Below are 18,114 nucleotides of genomic sequence, written 5' to 3'. Positions count from 1 at the left end.
TAAATTGTTTAGATCCTGAAAAGTAAAGTCAGAGAAGACGTATTCTGTGGCTGATTACAATAGTTAAATAAACAGATAGGGGTGGCAATGGGGAGAGGGAGGCGCCCATGACGTTAAGAAAATCCTGCGCATTCTGGAGATTTTATGGTCCTCCTGTATGCCCAGAAAGAACTTAATCTAAGATTTTGAATTAGACAACGAGTTGTATCAGACGCTACTCACGGCGTGACCTTGGGTAAGTCACCTCACCCGTCTGTGCTCTTGTTTATTTATGTACGAAGTGGGAAATAATATCCACTTAGCAAGAATTCTGTGAGAATTACGTGAGATAATGTATATGAAATCGCTTTAGTGCAAAGTAAGAACTCATTAAATGTCAGCGCTGCAACTGCTGCTTCCCGGAATGGGCCGTTAATGACTCCAAAATTCCAGAAATTTCGTTTTCTACAGTTTACCACCCTCGGCTGTAAACGCATGGGAAGAAACAACACATTCATACCTGGGGCTCACTTACTTGAATAAAAACCTCTTTAAACGATAGGCAAAATACACTTAAGCGGTGGCGGGACGCTCTTTGAAAGCACCCCCAAGCCCGTTCTCATCGCTGTGGATTGTGGGAAATGTAGTCCCTAGCTCTCATTGTTTGAGCACAGAAAAGCGAGTAGAAAACTACAACTCCCAGGAGGCAAAGAAGCGGGACTATTTCCCAGTCGGGCGGTAGAGCTGTAGGAGGGAATTGGCAATCTCTCTGCCTACGTGGGAGAGAAGGGAGGGGTGGGGGAAGTGGAAAACCTGAACCCAAGCCGCTGCTGCCTGAGGAAGATTTGGTGGGAGGAGAAGTAGAGGGAAATACACGGGCAGAGGGTAAGGTGAGGAGGGCATCTGGGTCGCTGCTGCCGGGCGGCACAAAGTTCGCGATGTGGTTGAAGCCTGAGGAAGTGCTCCTGAAAAATGCGCTGAAGCTGTGGCTGATGGAAAGATCCAACGACTACTTCGTGCTGCAGCGGCGTCGGGGCTACGGTGAGGAAGGAGGAGGGGGTCTCACAGGTAAGCTGCGGCCACCCCCACCCACCCCGGGGCCGTGCTCGCTGGTACTTAAAAGGCGGTGAGGGAAAACTGTTACTCGTCGCCACCCGCCGCCCGATTTTATACCCCGGGCGGAGGGGCTGGGGTTCTCCTCCCGCCACCACCTTTCCGCCGCTCTCCCTGAGTCCTGACAGTGCCTCCCCGGGCGAGCCACTGCTCTTTGGGTGGGAGGAGGAGAGGTTGGAGGGGTCCTTTTTGAGGCGGAAGAACAATCAGAGGCGGAGAAGAGGATTTTAAGCAAAGTACCTGCCCGGTCTCTTCCCACGGGGGAGGGGGCTAATGACGAGTGTTAGTCCTCGACAGGTAGCATTGAGGCTGGTGACAGGGGCCAGTTCGCAGTTGTGGACTTAACTTTTTATACAGAATTCCCTATCAATAATCACCGTCCTGGGGAGTGCGGGTGTGTGTGGTGTGCGTGTGTGTGTGGGCGGGGAGGATGGTGAGGAGAAAGGGAGGAGCCCCAGTCACATCCTGAGGGATGGGCTTCAAATGAGAGATTAAGAAGGGGGGTGGTGAGCGGGTCGGAGTGGCGAGGGGCGAGGGATAGGTCTCAGAATTGCTGACCTCTCCAAATTTAGCATCTTTTACTTTGTCACCCCGTTTTTAGTCCTTGGGATCTTATTTCAGAGTAACCTCCGTAATTCGTTTCCCTCTCCGGGGTTTGGAGCTGCCCTTTCTTTCAAAGCCACGACCGTAAGCAAACCGGTGAAACAAATGGAAGTTTAACTCTGGCCGCCTAAAATCCACCCTGCCTTCGGTGATTTGATTTGCAAATCCAGAACTGTCCCTTGGTCAAGTGTTGAAAGCCTCAGAGAATTTTATTTTGAGACCTTCCGTCTGGGGCGGAGGTATTCAAACTTTTGGACATGGGCGAACGCAGAGCTCTTTTTGGTGACAATTTGCAGTTTGGTATTGTGGCCTTGAAGTGGTGGGCCAGACTTCATTTAGGCAGCGTGATGTTGCGGGAAGAGGGAAGAATACAAAAATCTGCATTTTAGTCCGTCCTCATGTCTTGTTGAATGGCATTCGACAAATTCTTTAATTTATTCAACCAAAAACGCCTGCTGTGTGCCACATGGAATGCTACTGTACAAAGACAATTAGGATTCACTTCCCCGCCTTTGAATTCATTGCTCATTATCTGGATAAGGGGGGAGAGGGTCGGGTTAGAGGCAAGTAACCAGTAAACCAGGCAAATTATAATTATAATCAGTAACTAGTAAACAGGCAAATTATAATTAGAACCAAATAACTGAAAGGTTGTGTAAAGATTTATGAAGGAGATGGCATAGCTTTTCCTCTTCTGTGAAATGATGTCTACCTCAACAGAACTGAAAGGATGAAATGAAAGGTAATAGGTGCCAAATCAATATATATTGTTAAGATATTGATAACTGTGTGCTGTTCTTTCCTTTTCAAGGTGAGGTGGAGAGAATTCTGGGGTTCTACAGGATTTTTTTTTTTTTTATTTTGCAAGATCTCTTCAACTCATCCAACTTCTAAAAAGACCCCCTTGAAAATATGGCAACAAAAATTGCCTTGTTAAACTTCAGGCTTTGTCATTTTCTGATTTTTTTTTAATTACAAGTGTTATTTTGCAGAGGATCCTTTCCATTTAATAGATGGATATATTTTCCAGATTAACAGTTGAAAATCAATCTTGATAAATACCAAGTGATGCAATTTACCCTCTTCAGTCCATGGAGAACAGATCAGAGTATATTTAAAATAGATCTTAATAGCCCTGTGTTACAGCACAATATTTTGGTTCCCCATTTTATTTGACCAGAATTTTTATGGTGCTCTTGTTCACATTACCAGAGAAGTATATTTCACTTCATACAACTGTGTTCCTGAAAAATAATAGGTAAATCAGATCAGTGTAATGTAGTATGAAATAGTTTTTCACTTGTTGCAAATTTCCTTTAAATAATCATTCCTTGTTTTCTGTTTTTAGTTTTTCATTTGACATATTTTCTTAAAACATGGGCCAGTAGCACCAGTTTCTCTATTCCACCCACTCCCATGTACTCTTCAAATGCATATCTGTAGGATAAGAGATTTGTCTGCAGAAATAAACCAAGATTTCTATCACACGTGTATGTTGAGAATAGCCATAACCCCTAATGTGGTCAGTGTGTCTGTCTGCTTGATTGTTTTACCTGTGGTATTTTCAAAATGCTTGAAATTTCCACATAAGTGCTGCCACTATATTCCATGTAAAGTAAGCAAAATGGGTCAGAAAGGAGCAGAGGTGTTTTTAAGGTTTGTTTGGTTCTTTTTGTTCCAGAGGAAAAGTGTATGCTGATTTTCATAACTGCTCAATTACTGTATTCTTACTTAAAATTGTGAAGCCAAGAGCTTTGCTATGCTTTACTGCAAATCCACATTTGGATTAGCTCTCACAGGAGTTTGACTGGGTGCCAGCATAAGCTTGCCTTTGTCTGTTTTGTTTGCTGAAATTCAAAGTTATGTCCTACCCCTTTAAATGATTCCTTTATATGTTCTGTTTAATGGAGATAATAACCATCTAGAAATGTTAATAGTTATACTTTCTTTAAGATTTTATTTCATTGTTATGTGATAATTGGCAATAATCACCAGCAATGTAATGACTTGAGCTATGACTTGGTGAAGTTAGTTGACTCTTTTTTTTTCTAATAATGGAATTGGAGCAGCAGAGAACTCTAGGGTGGTTATAACAGGAGACTGATATGTAAGTTAGAACTCCAAGGTCCTTTTCTAAATTTCTGAAACATCTCTAATGAATATCTGGTAGATTACTTATTTGGCTAATTTATCTTACTTAATTGTCCTGGTTCACAACAGGGTAGGATATCTTGTGGAAATTTTTGTTATACATAAAACTTATTTTATAGATAAAGTAATTTTCTTACATCTAGAGAAGTAATTCACCCATCTGGATTTTTGCAGGTATCTTACATTATCCTTTGATCCTCCTGGCTGATAAGGATAATGACTTTGCTGTGGCATCTAAATTTAGCAACTGGCTTTATGTAATTGAAAATAATGTATGCATATTTGGATTGTTAAGCAGAAATAAACAATTTGCTCTGCTTGGTAGATTGGAACTACTACATGAGTGGAATTATGAGGCTGCATTCTAATGTATGGGAATTAGGAAGACCTGACAATCAGGAAGCTTTAATTTAGATTATTTGTTGAGACTATTCTTGAATATTCCATATCTGAAAAGTGTAAGCAGGTTCTTATGTGTTAGATTGATAATCTCCCTCAGTAGATCTTGTTTGGGGATTGTAGAACAAAACTAAAAAGTAAAATTTATTAAAATTGAGAAGTTTTAGACATTCTGTTTTCTTATCTCCTCTTTCATCTTGGCACCATTACTTTGGAATTAAATCAGATGTAAAAACTAGAACAAAGTAACATTTTAAATGAGCTTTCCATTTCAAAATGTTTTATGATATTTATATAAGCTTAACAAATCACCATATAAATGATTCATCATAATTATACACACACATAATAATAAGGTAGCCTTTTAAAGAATTTCTTAATGACCATCTGTCAAAAATATAAGGCTTTCTCTCTTTTTCCCCACTCCCAGCTCAAGGAGCCCATCTCTGAAAATGTTCTCACTTTTTCTTAGCAAACTATGCCTGCATTCCATGTTCACAAAGGAGCTATCTGATAAAATTTTTGGCTTCCCAGGTGCTTTATTATTGGGACGAGAGTACGCAAATGGTGGCCATGATATCACATTTTAGATAAGGAAATATCAACCCCCCCACACACTGTAAATTAATAAATATTATTTTGACTTATTGAAGAGAAAACCCCATAGGGCAAACCTCAGGAGGACAAATCACACCGTGTGCTTCCTTCCTTTACTCCCTCCCTAGAACATTTTGATGCACATGAAATCAAGTAAAAAATTACAGTTGACCCTTGAACAATGTGGAGGTTAGACATGACAGGCCTCCCCACCCCCACCCTGCCATGTGCAGTCACAAATCCACGTATAAATTTTGACTCCTAAAATTTAACGACTCATACCCTACCATTGACGGGAAATCTTACCAATAACATAAATAGTAAATTTACCTATATTTTGCATATTGTATATTGTATTCTTCCAATAAAGTAAACTAGAGAAAAGAGAGTGTTATTAAATCATAAGAAAGAATAAATACATTTGTATCATTGCACTGTATGTATGGGTAAAAATCTACGTATAAGTGGGCCTGCACAGTTCAAACCCATGTTATTCAAGGGTCAAGTGTACTTTATTATTTTCTTTTCATGTGTACTTTAAAGATGGCTAAAATTAACAACATAGGAAGGAACGGATGTTGTCGAGGATGTGGAGAAAGGGGAACACTTTTATGCTATTGGTGGAAATGCAAACTGGTGCAGCCACTCTGGAAAACAGTATGGAGGTTCCTCAAAAAGTTAAAAATAGAGCTACCCTACAATCCAGCAATTGCACTACTAGGTATTTACCCCAAAAATACAAAAATACTGATTCAGAGGGGCACATGCACGCTGATGTTTATAGCAGCATTATCAACAATAGCCAAATTATAGAAAGAGCCCAAATGTCCACCATCAACTGATGAGTAGATGAAGAACTTGTGGTGTGTGTGTGTGTGTGTGTGTGTGTAAAATGGAATATTACTCAGCTATAAAAAGAATGAGATTTTGCCATTGCAGTGATGTGGATGGAGCTAGAGAGTATTATGCTAAGCAAAATAAAGTCAGCCCAAGTAAGACAAATACTGTATGATTTCACTCATATGTGGAATTTAAGAAACAAAACAGATGAACATAGGGGAAAAAAAAGAGAGAGGCAAACCAAGAAACAGACTCTTAATTATAGAGAACAAACTAAGGCTTGCTGGAGGGGAGGTGGGCAGGGGGGTGGGTTAAATGGCTGATGGCTATTAATGAGGGCACTTGTTGTGATAAGCACTAGATGTTATATGTAAGTAATGAATCACTGAATTCTACACCTGAAACTAATATTGCACTGTATCTTAATTAGCTGAAATTTAAATAAAAACTTGAAACTACAAAAATAAAAAGTAATAAAGATCTCTTTTTAAAAAAATATTTAATTCGAGGGTATGTGCTATGGTGAGTGCTGTGAAGTGTGTAAACCTGGCGATTCACAGACCTGTACCCCTGGGGATAAAAATATATGTTTATTAAAAATTTTTTTTAAATTAAATTAAATTTAAAAAATAATAATACAAATATTTAATTCCAGTATAATTAACATACAGTGTGATATTAGTTTTAGGTGTACAATAGAGTGATTCAACAATTTTATACATTATTCAGTGCTCATCACAGTAAGTGTACTCTTAATTCCCCTTATCTGTTTCACACATCCCCCACCCACCTCCCCTCTGGCATTCACCAGTTCTGTGTATTTGAGTCTTGTTTTTTGTTCACCTCTATTAATTTATTCATTTGTTTTGTTTCTTAAATTCCACATTTGAGTGAAATTTATATAGTATTTGTCTTTATCTGACTTCACTTAACATCATACCCTCTAGATCCATCTGTGTGGTTTTGAGTGAGAACTTCATTGGTGGTCTTACCATGCGAAAGATGATCATTGTTACCACTTTTTCTTGGTAGTAGTGGAAGGATTATTGATTGCATAACTATAAGCCTCAGGAGTTTTTTTAGTTACCTGTTGATAACACCGTTTGTTCTCTCTTCCTTTCCCCTCCCTTGCTTGTTTCTGAGGTCTTTCTATAAGCATACAAGAAAACACTACTTACATTCATTTAGGATCTTCAATCTTCAATCCTCAAAAGTTAAATTAAAATAATAAAGATGATGTGCATTATGTAAAGAGGGGCTTTTTTGGCTAAGATATTGGAAATTTATAATGTAAGTAGGAAGCTGGTATTTGCTAGCAAGTGGCTTTCATTCTAATGAAAAAAAAAAGACTAAAAATTATGACATTGACCAACTTTCATTTTTCCAAACCCCCTGCAAAGCTGACCTTTATCATTTAAAGAGATCTTTAAAAATAACTTTTTACTTGATTTCACATGGATCAAAATGTTCCAGGGAGGGAACAGAGCATGGTGTACTTTGCCCTCCCAGGGGTTACCCTATGGGATTCTTTTTGTAATAAGTCAGCTACAAGCCAACATCCATAAATACATCAATACACCACTGAGTTCATTGACTGCACTTGCCTCATTAACCCTACTACCTTTGTTTTCCCTTATTTAATATTTTTATGTCTCTATTGACCTGTAATTGTTTTATAAAGGCTTTGTTTCCTCATCTGTAAAATGGGAACAAAACTTGTCTTCCCTACCTTACAGCACTGTTCTGAGAGTCAAATGAGTTTTAAAACTTGTGAGCAACTATATAAACATCTGATATTCATTTATCCACTAATGGAGTGCCATTTTCTGTAGGGCCAAAGGAGCATCTATATTTATATTATTTTCCCTGTATTTACTTTTCCCATGTTGTATACAGAAATTGATTTGGAGTACTAACATTGAATATGTTCAATCTGCAACGATTCCACTATGAAAGTAAAACACTGATAGTTATTCAATAATTTTGGTATAATAGTGATTATGCATTTATTATTTATAACCGGAATGATATACATGTAGTAGAATAAAATATCACAGCAACATTTCATTTTGATCTATGATTGGCCAAAACGTGGAAGTTCTCCAACAGTACTTCTACAGATAAAAGCACCACTTGTCTTACTGAGTGATATTGAAGAATACATATAACTTGAGTCACATTAGTTATAGTTTTCAAAACATACTTGAATAGAAATGATTCAGCTGGTGAAAACCCATGCTTCTCGTGGACAGTTGCAGTTGTGGAAGGACTATGGATGTAAAGTAAGCTGCCCAAAACTAATAATAAATAAATAAAATAAAATAAATAAATAATAAATAAATAAAATAAAAACCAATAATAAAATAAATGGCAGTATAATGTTTACCCTGTTGGAGTACAACTATGACATGTATTTTATATTACATTTACCTTAGAAAATCTGCCCAGTTTTCCACCTTTTGCTGCTGCTATATAAGCACAAAAGATAAGAGTAAATTCCATAGGTGGTTGTAGAGGATACATTCATTTAACAGATACTTACCAAGTGCTTTCTAAAAACAAGCACTGTTTTATGTGCTCGAGATAATAGCAAGTGAGCAAAACAAAATCCTTATTCTCATGGGGCTAACATTCTAGTTGAGGGAGGCAAATAAAAAATACATGGCTGGTGGTAATAAGCCATATGAAGAAATATAAAATAAGCTGTAGTGATAGGGGAGGAGGTTGGTATTTTAGATAAATTTGGTCTAGGAAGACCTTTTCAAGATGACCTAATAGCAGAGACCAGAGGGACTAGAGCATATGAAGCCAAGTGGATACTTGGAGGCAGAGTGAATATATATAATTCTTTCTAGGAATTTTGCTGTGAAGAGAAACAGAAAAATGGAGTAGTAGCTAGTTACTGTCCTGAGTATTGGGTATACAAATATAGTGAATAAAACAGAAATTCTCCCTTCACAGAATTCATAATTTAGTGGGACAGATAATAACCAAGTAAACCAGCAAATACGTAATTACTGGGGTAGTCAGTAATGATATCTGCCTGATTTTGGTGACTTAAAGTCATGAATGAGGGTTATTTGAAACCCCCAACACAATTTTCCAAGGCCAGTTCTGGTGTGAAGTATGCTTATCAGATGTCCTGTTAAATAATACAAGGATTCCTAAAAGCAGTGATTAATAACAATAGGTGGTATTCTGGTGGCAGTATTCCAACCTGACATCTGAAAAGCATTTTGTCAAAAAGCAGTTTCTGTTTGTTTTTGAATTAAATCAGCCAAATATGGAAACTAATAAAATCTGGGATGTGGTATGATAGAGAGAAATGAGGAGAACACTCTAAGCAGAACAAATTATATGATAGTGTAAAAGCAAAAAAAAGAAAGAAAATGGCAGTCATTGGGAACACAGCAAATATTCCAGATTGATTTATTTGTGGATGGAAATATAAGACTCAAGAAATAATGCCCTGAGCAACTAGAAAAGGTTGTTAAAAGGAATGCCCTCATCTACAGAATAGGAAAACCTGAGATAGAGAATTAAAGGTACTTGAGAATTAAACCTTTTTTTGTTTTTTTGTCCCCACTGTTCTTTCAACTCCAGTCTAGATGGTCTTGTTTTTTTTTTTTTTTTTTCCTCCCTTGCTCCGGTATAAAAAAGTGAAGTTTTAAAACGATCACATTTGTTGATTTTTTTTAATCATTGTATTAATTGTCCTCTCGTTTTATACTAACCAAGATTAGGGTCAGCTTTAGATCCTCTAAGTAATGTTTATTTAAAGTGCTGTATAGGGGCGCCTGGGTGGCTCAGTGGGTTGGGGCCTCTGCCTTCGGCTCAGGTCATGGTCTCGGAGTCCTGGGATCGAGCCCCACATCGGGCTCTCTGCTCGGTGGGGAGCTTGCTTCCTCCTCTCTCTCTCTGCCTGCCTCTCTGCCTACTTGTAATCTCTGCCTTTCAAATGAATAAATAAAATCTTAAAAAAAAATAAATAAAGTGCTGTATCATTTGTATATCTAGTTTTCAAGTAAATGTCTTTAAAAGAATGCAGGGAGAGGGAAAACAAGACAAAGAAGAGTTATTTTTATTAACTGTTTTCCAAAGCTCTTACTGTAAAGTTGGCAGCTTTGAAAATGCCAACTGTGGCTATTGGATTATTCTAAAATAAGCATTCACAGTCCTGTTTTAAGGGCTTAGTTCTGGTAGCAAAAGCAGTAGAACGAACTATACCCATAACCTCCACTGAGAACACTAATTTTCTCTTCTTGAAATGTATTTTCTACTAAGTGTGTTGGCAGTTTACTAATTAGTTTGTTCATTAACATTTAATGAAGTTGAGATTATAAAAAATTCAGTAAAGGTATAGTTGTTTGACTTTGAAAACATGGCAATTTATGACAAGATCTAGAATCCACTATAAAGTTCTAGCAGTCATTTCTATGGCCAAGATTTATAATCACACGTTTTACGTAGAATTGAAATAAAATCTTGGTAGTAATTTAGAAGTTCATTTAAATGACTCTTTTGCAACTAGAGCAGTGTTGCCTTACACAGTGCCCTCAATCTAGTTTGCAAGCAGAAAGAGACACTTGTCAAACTGAAGTGTCTGAAATTAGTACATAGATAATGAGAACCATCTTCAAGCTGTGGCTGTTTTTTAACAGCCTCTCCAACACTCATCTCTTGGGATCCTACCTGTTTGTCATTATCATTGACGTAATACAAAAAAGAAATGTTTGGGGCACCTGGGTGGCTCATTTGGTCCAGTGGCTGGCTCTTGATTTGAGCTCAGGTCATGATCGTGGGGTCCTGGGATTTAGCCTCCGTGTCCCCCAAAACGCTCAGTGGAGAGTCTGCTTCAGGATTCTCTCTCTGTCCGCCCCTCCCCCCACTTGCTATCTCTTTCTCTTTCTCTCTCTCCCCCAAAATAAACAAAGAAATCTTTTAAAAAATTTTATGCACAACTAATGAATCATTGAACACTACCCCAAAAACTAAGGATAGACTATATGTTGGCTAACTGAACATAATAAAAAAAATAAACAATCTAAACAATTAAAAAAATTTTATCAAGTTTGCAAATGTCTAAAACTTAAAAGGGACAGGGTGCCTGGGTGGCTCAGTCATTAAGCATCTGCCTTTAGCTCAGGTCATGATCCCCTGCTCTGCAGGAAACCTGTTTCTCACTCTCCCACTCCTCCTGCTTGTGTTCTGTCTCTTGCTGTGTCTCTTTCTGTCAAATAAATAAATAAAATCTTTTAAAAAAATTGAAAATGACAATTAACACCATAGATCAGTTATCTCAACACTGACTGCATCTTATATTCAACTGAGAGCCTTTTAAAACAAACTAAATGACCCCAGGAGGGATAAATGACAGAAGATAGATGAAATGTTCATAATTATTGAAGTTAGGTGATGGGCACAAATAAGTGTCAATATATTATTTCCTCTATTATTTTTTTACATTTGAAAAATTTAATAATACAGAGCTAAGGGAAAAAAACAGAACACCCAGACCATATCCCAAATAAATTAAATTAGAATGTCTGGGCTTTAGTAGTTTTGAAACTTGAGCTTGAATAGTTTCAAAAATTCCAAATGATTCAAATTTGAAGTTTCAGTTGAGAATCACTGTCATAGAAAATAAAATCAAGATTCAGAAATACCTGGGCAAGTTAGAATGCTCAGTTGACATCAGTGGGATAAAATTCAACATGGGTAAGTGTAAACTGCATTTAGGTGTTTTTTTTGTTTTTTTGTTTTTTGGGTTTTTTTTGAAATCAACTGTACAGGACAGAGAATACCTGGGTTGGTACTTGTATTTGTGAAATAGATTGAAGTAGATTAGTCAATAACAGGTTTAATATAATGTGATGTAATGGCTTATCACATGTAATGTGATATAATGGCTTAAAAAGGTAGTATGATCTTAGACTACATTAATAGAAACTTGGAGCCCACAATATAAAAAACCTGCCTTTATTCAGACCATATCTGACATTCAGATTTGAATGCCACATTTTATAAGAGACTTTGACAAATAGGTATGTTAAGAGAATGATAGAAGAAAAATCTCACATACCAGACAATCTCATACAACAAACAAATGAAAAAAACTAGGAATATTTTAAGTTAGGAGAAGAGAAGAATAAGCAAGGAAGACAGAATAATTATAAAATAATCATAGTATTTGAAGACCCATCGTGTTCAATAGAGAGTATGTTTTGCATGGTCCCAAATGCTACCCAGGAAATAGCATTTTATTTATTCTAAGAAAAACTTTCTTTTTTCTTATTTAAAAATGTGTAAAAAGTAGCTTTATTTTTTTATCTTAAAGATAAAAAATGTTCATTGTAAAAGTTTGCAACAATATGTATAGGTATTAAAAAATAATGATCACCCATCATCCCTCTGCCTAGAGATAACCACTATAACTAGGATCACCTACCTTATTTGTGGGGCCCAGTGCAAAATGAAAATTCAGAAATCTTTGTTCAAAAATTGAGAATTTCAAGACATAGACAGCAGAGAATTAAACTAAGCAGGGGCCTTTCTGAGCATGGAGCCCTTTGGACAGGTCACAAGCCCATGAAGCTAGCCTTGACTATAATATTTGGATATATAAATCCTTTCATATTTTAGAAAGGACTTTCCAATTTTTTATTGTGTTTAGTTAGCCAGCATATAGTACACCATAAGTTTTTGATGTAGTGTTTAGGGACTTTCCAATTAATAGAAAATCCCACCAAAGCAATAGTCTACCTAGAGAAAAGTAAACTTTCTGGAGTTCTAAAGGAATAAGCCAGGCTTTTTAATCAGAGATACTATAGAATATGCTAGAGGTTGGACTACATGACCTGTTAGGGTATTTTTCAGCTCAGTTGTGCTTTATCTCTATATAGCTAAAAAGAATTGGTTCATGAGCAATAATCATTACCTGCAAATAGCCTATTTAAAAAAATGGTGGGACCTTGCTTTTTTGTGATCTTCCTATGCCATTCAATAAACAGTATTGTGATGGTGTATATCCTTAAGAGGCTTGGTGTTATTTGTATGGCTGGATGCTACCAAAAACTCCATAGACATTACCAGGCTCTAGAGCATTGGTACCTTACTCAATGTAGACATTCAAAGGATGATTTGAACTTCTTTATAATTTTTAATCTCTTGTTCTGTCATAATAATGACAGTGTCTATTCTCTTCTCAATTTACTATAGCTACAGAAACTCCCATGTATAAGCTGATTGATGACCTTGGATGCCCAGGCTGTCAGATAATAAACCTCTATGTACGTAGAAAAGCAACCCAAAGTTAACTGCTTATTTTCTTGTACTTTTACAACCCAGACATTGGCACATATTAATTCCTGATTGACTTGCAAGGACTTGATGATGATTATAGCTTAATGAGCTAGAAGAGTTCCCCCAAATGACTAGAAATATATTCTAGCACTAGGTTCCAAATTATTTGTCGAATAGCTTTAAACTAACTGGCTGATTTAATGTACTTACAAAAACTGAACAATTTCCTTTCTACATAGTGTAAGACACTTATAATCTTGTGAACACATTTCTGCTGCTGGTGGTGGGAAAAAATGACCTTTCTTGTCAGTGATTTTGACTAGGTTGTCCCCAGTCTCACAACTTTCTAGCATAGAACTAATTGTTATTATTACATTACTCAGGAATGATTATCCATGGCCTCTCCTTTCTTTTCTGCCTCCTCACACATCCACTCTCCCACCATTATTTTTCAGCTGAGGCATACTTTTTTTTTTTAACCATTTTGCTCTTTCTCCTGTTCTAATACTATTTTTTCTAGTGTATGTAAGTAAGGCAATAGAATTTAAGCTAGTTTTACTTAAAATGTGGTAAGGCCAGTGGTGCCTGGGTGGCTCAGTTAAGTGTCTGCTTTTAGCATAGGTCATGATCTCAGATCTCAGAGTCTTGAAATCAAGTCTCACCTGGGGCTCCCTGCTCAGCAGGGAATCTGCTTCTCCCGCTCTCTCTGACTCTCCCCCTGCTTGTGCTCTCTCTCTCTCTTGCAAAAATAAATAAATGAAATCTTAAAATAAAATGTGGTAAAGGCAAAATAAGTGATTTTCCTTATAAATTTGAAAATTTTTTTTGAAATTTTTAGAATTTAAATTCTTGGGAGGCAATTCCAGCAGCTAAAACAATGCTGTTTAATAAGTGATTTTTTAAAAAAAGATTTTTATTTATATATTTGACAGACAGAGACCACAAGTAAGCAGAGAGGCAGGCAGAGAGAGGAAGGGAAGCAGGCTTCCTGACCAGCAGAGAGCCCGACGTGGGGCTCGATCCCAGGACCCTGGGATCATGACCTGAGCTGAAGGCAGAGGCTTTAACTCACTGAGCCACCCAGGTGCCCCTAATAAGTGCTTTAAAAAAAATTAATTAACATAATGTATTATTAGCCCCAGGGGTACAGGTCTGTGAACCACCAGGTTTACACATTTCACAGCACTCACCATAACACATACTTTCCCCAATGTCCATAACCCCACCACCCTCTCCCTACCCTACTACCCCCAGCAACCCTCAGTTTGTTTTGTGAGATTAAGAGTCTCTTATGGTTTGTCTCTCTTCTGATCCCATCTTGTTTCATTTATTCTTTTCCTACCCCCCAAACCCACCACGTTGCATCTCAACTTCCTCATATCAGGGAGATCATATGATAGTTGTCTTTCTCTGATTGACTTATTTTGCTAAACATAATACCCTCTAGTTCCATCCACATCATCACAAATGGCAATATTTCATTTCTTTTGATGGCTGCATAGTATTCCATTGTATATATATACACCACTTCTTTATCCATTCATCTGTAGATGGACATCAGGTTCTTTCCATAGTTTGGCTATTGTGGACATTGCTGCTATAGACATTCAGGTGCACGTGCCCCTTCAGATCACTGCATTTGTATCTTTAGGGTAAATACCCAGTAGTGCAATTGCTGGGTCATAGGGTAGTTCTATTTTCAACTTTTTGAGGAACCTCCATGCTGTTTTCCAGTGTGGCTGCAGCAGCTTGCATTCCCACCAACAGTGTAGGAGGTTTCCCCTTTCTCTGCATCCTTGCCAGCATCTGTCATTTCCTGACTTGCTAATTTTAGCCATTCTGACTGGTGTGAGGTGGTATCTCATCGTGGTTTTGATTTGTATTTCCCTGATGTCGAGTGATGGGGAGCCCTTTTTCATGTGTCTGTTGGCCATCTGGATGTCTTCTTTGCAAAAATGTCTGTTCTTGTCCTCTGCCCATTTCTTGATTGGATTATTTGTTCTTTGGGTGTTCAGTTTGATAAGTGCTTTTATTTAAAGTTATAATTCCTTTATTTTGACAATGTTGTCAAGTTGTTATATGTATATTTATATACACAGACATTCATACACTTGATTTTGAGGAGAGTTACCTTTTTTGGTTCTTCTTTCTATTCTTTTATCTTTCTTCTGAATATTTTCCCTTTCTGGTCTTCAAACTGAGAACAGTCTCCTTTTTTTTTTTTGCATTTCCTGAATAATTTCAATCACATTGCTCTGAAGAGGCTATCTGCAATGTTTAGCTTCTACTTTTCTTTCTTTATCCTTCATCTTTTAGCCAAATCCAATTTCTCACAGTCTCTTTTTCATGCTGAAAGTGATAGAATTATTTTTTTCTTTTTTCTCTAAACCCTCCAGGAATTCCATGATTATTAGATGAAATATAATCACCTCCTCTGTCTCTCCTCCTCATTCCCATTCTCTCTTCCCCAGCACCTACTCTTTAATAATGTTATCTGGATTTTCTTATTTCTGTTTCTTAAATTCTTCCACTCATACCAGAACATTTTTCATATCAGATGACTTTTTTTCTCTGTAATCTGTACATGTTGCCATTGCCAAAATCTTGATACTTTACCTCCACTATCAAAACCCTCTATCAGGGGTGCCTGGTGGCTCAGTGGGTTAAAGCCTCTGCCTTTGGCTCAGGTCATGATCCCAGGATCCTGGGATTGAGGGAGCCTGCTTCCCTCCCTCTCTCTCTGCCTGCCTCTCTGCCTACCTGTGATCTCTGTCTGTCAAATAAATAAGTAAAATCTTTAAAAAAAAAATCCATGAAACTCTCTGTCAGATTGCTAATTGATATTAGGCTGCATTTGTGACTCCTGATTTTATTTTTTACTGATTTCTTACATTTACACTCTTAACCTTTCCTTTCATCTGAGCCAGATTTCTCTTTGTATCTCTATTCTACCACCTAATGTTCTAATTTACCACCTCCCTCAATGCTCATTATAACTTTCTACCACACATCTGCCAACCTACCTATATTCTCATTCAAAGCTTGCTTGTAATCTTAATTCCTTTTAAGTGAGTAAAGATAGGAATAGGAAAATAGCCAAAAGCCTATTTTGTAATTGGTTTAAATTTTTTTCTCAAATCTCTATGCTAAATTAAAGAGAAATGCCTTATAAAACAACACCAACACTCAATCAATCAAGGGAAGGTAGTTTTATATATTTCAGTCATCCCATTGAAATTTTGCTCCTGTTGTGCCTAGCAACATGTTGAAAGGTAGATGGAGTACAAACCCAGAAGTAGGAGACATGATTATTGTCCTCCGAGAACTAATAATCTAGATAAGGAGTCTAGATTCATATACGTGAAACATTTAGAAATAGTTTTAATAACTAGCCTAATAATCAAAATGCTAGGTTTATGGTATAGATTTTAAGTGTTCAAAGTAATCAGGAAAAAGAGAAGGTATTATTGCTTGGGGTTGCCACAAAAGATTTTATGTGGGAAGTAGGTCTTGAGGAAAATGTAGAATTTGGGTTATGGACTGAACTAGAAGACTTACATTAGCATGCATAGGTAAAAAGAAAATTGCTTAGCAAAGACTCTTAACAAAGAAATTAAATTAGTTGATTATTAAAGCACCAAACATTTTTCTAGGGAAGAGTAGGAGATATAATCCGATGATGCATTGGAACTAATTGATCAAAAGCCTTGAATTCTGAATTGAGGAATTGAGAATTGTTAAAAAGAAAATCCCCTTCTTATACATTTTAGTTAGTCAAGGTTTTACCTTGTTTGAATATCCAAGATTTTCTTATATAATTATAGTATTTGTTAACATTGAGTGCTTTACTATATGGTAAACATTTTTCTAATTTTCATATGTAATAATAGCTCATTTCCTCTTTGCAACAACTTTTTGTGGTAAGGTCTATTTTAACCCCCTGTATTACAAATGAAGATGAAGAAAAAGTAAGTACAGCTGATTCGATTTGGCACAGGTGACAGAGCCAGTATTCAAACCCAGGAAATCTCTGGTACAAGAATCTACATTCTTTTCTGCTATATATACAACCTTATAAAGGATATATACAAGTGCTGTAAATATACAGTGATATTCATACAATTGAACCTGACTTTTTTTTTTAATTGAAAGATAATTTTCTCAAGGATTACTCGTATTGGTCTGAAGATATTTTTTCTTTAAGAAAATCTTTATAAGGAAAACTCTGGGCTAGAAATTTTTAAAAAGATTAATCCATGAGTTTTTAGATGAAGTGATACTGGCTTTATGTTTTGTAAAATCTTTATTTTAGCGGTCTCTTTATTACAACAGGACTCCTAGTTGGGACTCTTGATTCAGTTTTAGATTCTACTGCTAAAGTTGCTCCATTTCGCATCCTACACCAGACACCAGATTCTCAAGTTTACCTGTCAATTGCATGTGGTGAGTACAATTTTTAAAATGTGTAATCCAAACAAATAAGCATACTAAGAAATTGAATATTTACATGTATTTATACTCCCCAGTTTTGATTTAGAAAGGAGTTAAATATGTAACTCTACATTAAGAGAATAGCCAGATATCTAATTGTTTAGGAAAGAAGGATTACAGATTATTAAAATTTTTTTTTAAAAATCCATTAGTGTGAGGGACCTGAAACATGTATTCCAGCAAATTTTGGTCAGCACTACTGCTATAGGATTCCTTTCTTCAACTTACATCTGCTTCACCCAACCGCTGAGAAGATGAGAAATCCTCACATTTCATCTGTAATAACTCAGATTAGGAGAATCAAGCCCAAAACTAAAGATTGTCCCCTAAGAAAGTATAAGTCTGAAAAATTGAAACATTTTTAGTTACACATCTACTTTCTCACACAAGGCATTATATCCTTGAAATAAAAGAGATGTTTTACTGGTAATGCTACATTCTCATTTATGCTGATGTACTTCAGATCTACATTTATATACATAGTAGAAAGAAAATGAATTAGGATGTTCTTCCTAATAAAACAACTCAAAATTTTTTTAAAAACCCACAATGACAGTTTATTTCTCTTATGATGCCATTATAATGTTGGTTTAAATTAAAATCCTGGATTTCTGGCCTTTTTCATGTTGAAAGACTGCA

General features: G+C 36.6%; 1 protein-coding gene across 1 annotated transcript in view; it reads left to right on the top strand.

Moving 5' to 3' along the window:
- The first annotated feature begins 744 nt into the window (after window positions 1-744).
- The window catches only part of TBC1D8B (TBC1 domain family member 8B), a 56,543-nt gene continuing 39,173 nt past the window's right edge, over window positions 745-18,114 (top strand). Inside the window, exons 1-2 of the mRNA XM_082717353.1 lie at window positions 745-1,047; window positions 17,317-17,427. Of these exons, the coding sequence (XP_082573479.1) occupies window positions 918-1,047; window positions 17,317-17,427 (241 nt within the window). The 5' untranslated portion in view covers window positions 745-917. The remainder of the gene's footprint in view (window positions 1,048-17,316; window positions 17,428-18,114) is intronic.

The sequence above is a fragment of the Mustela nivalis genome, assembly GCF_964662115.1.
Source record: "Mustela nivalis genome assembly, chromosome: X".
NCBI lineage: Eukaryota > Metazoa > Chordata > Mammalia > Carnivora > Mustelidae > Mustela > Mustela nivalis.
Note: the sequence above shows the minus strand (reverse complement) of the source record. Positions and strands in the feature narration are given on the sequence as shown.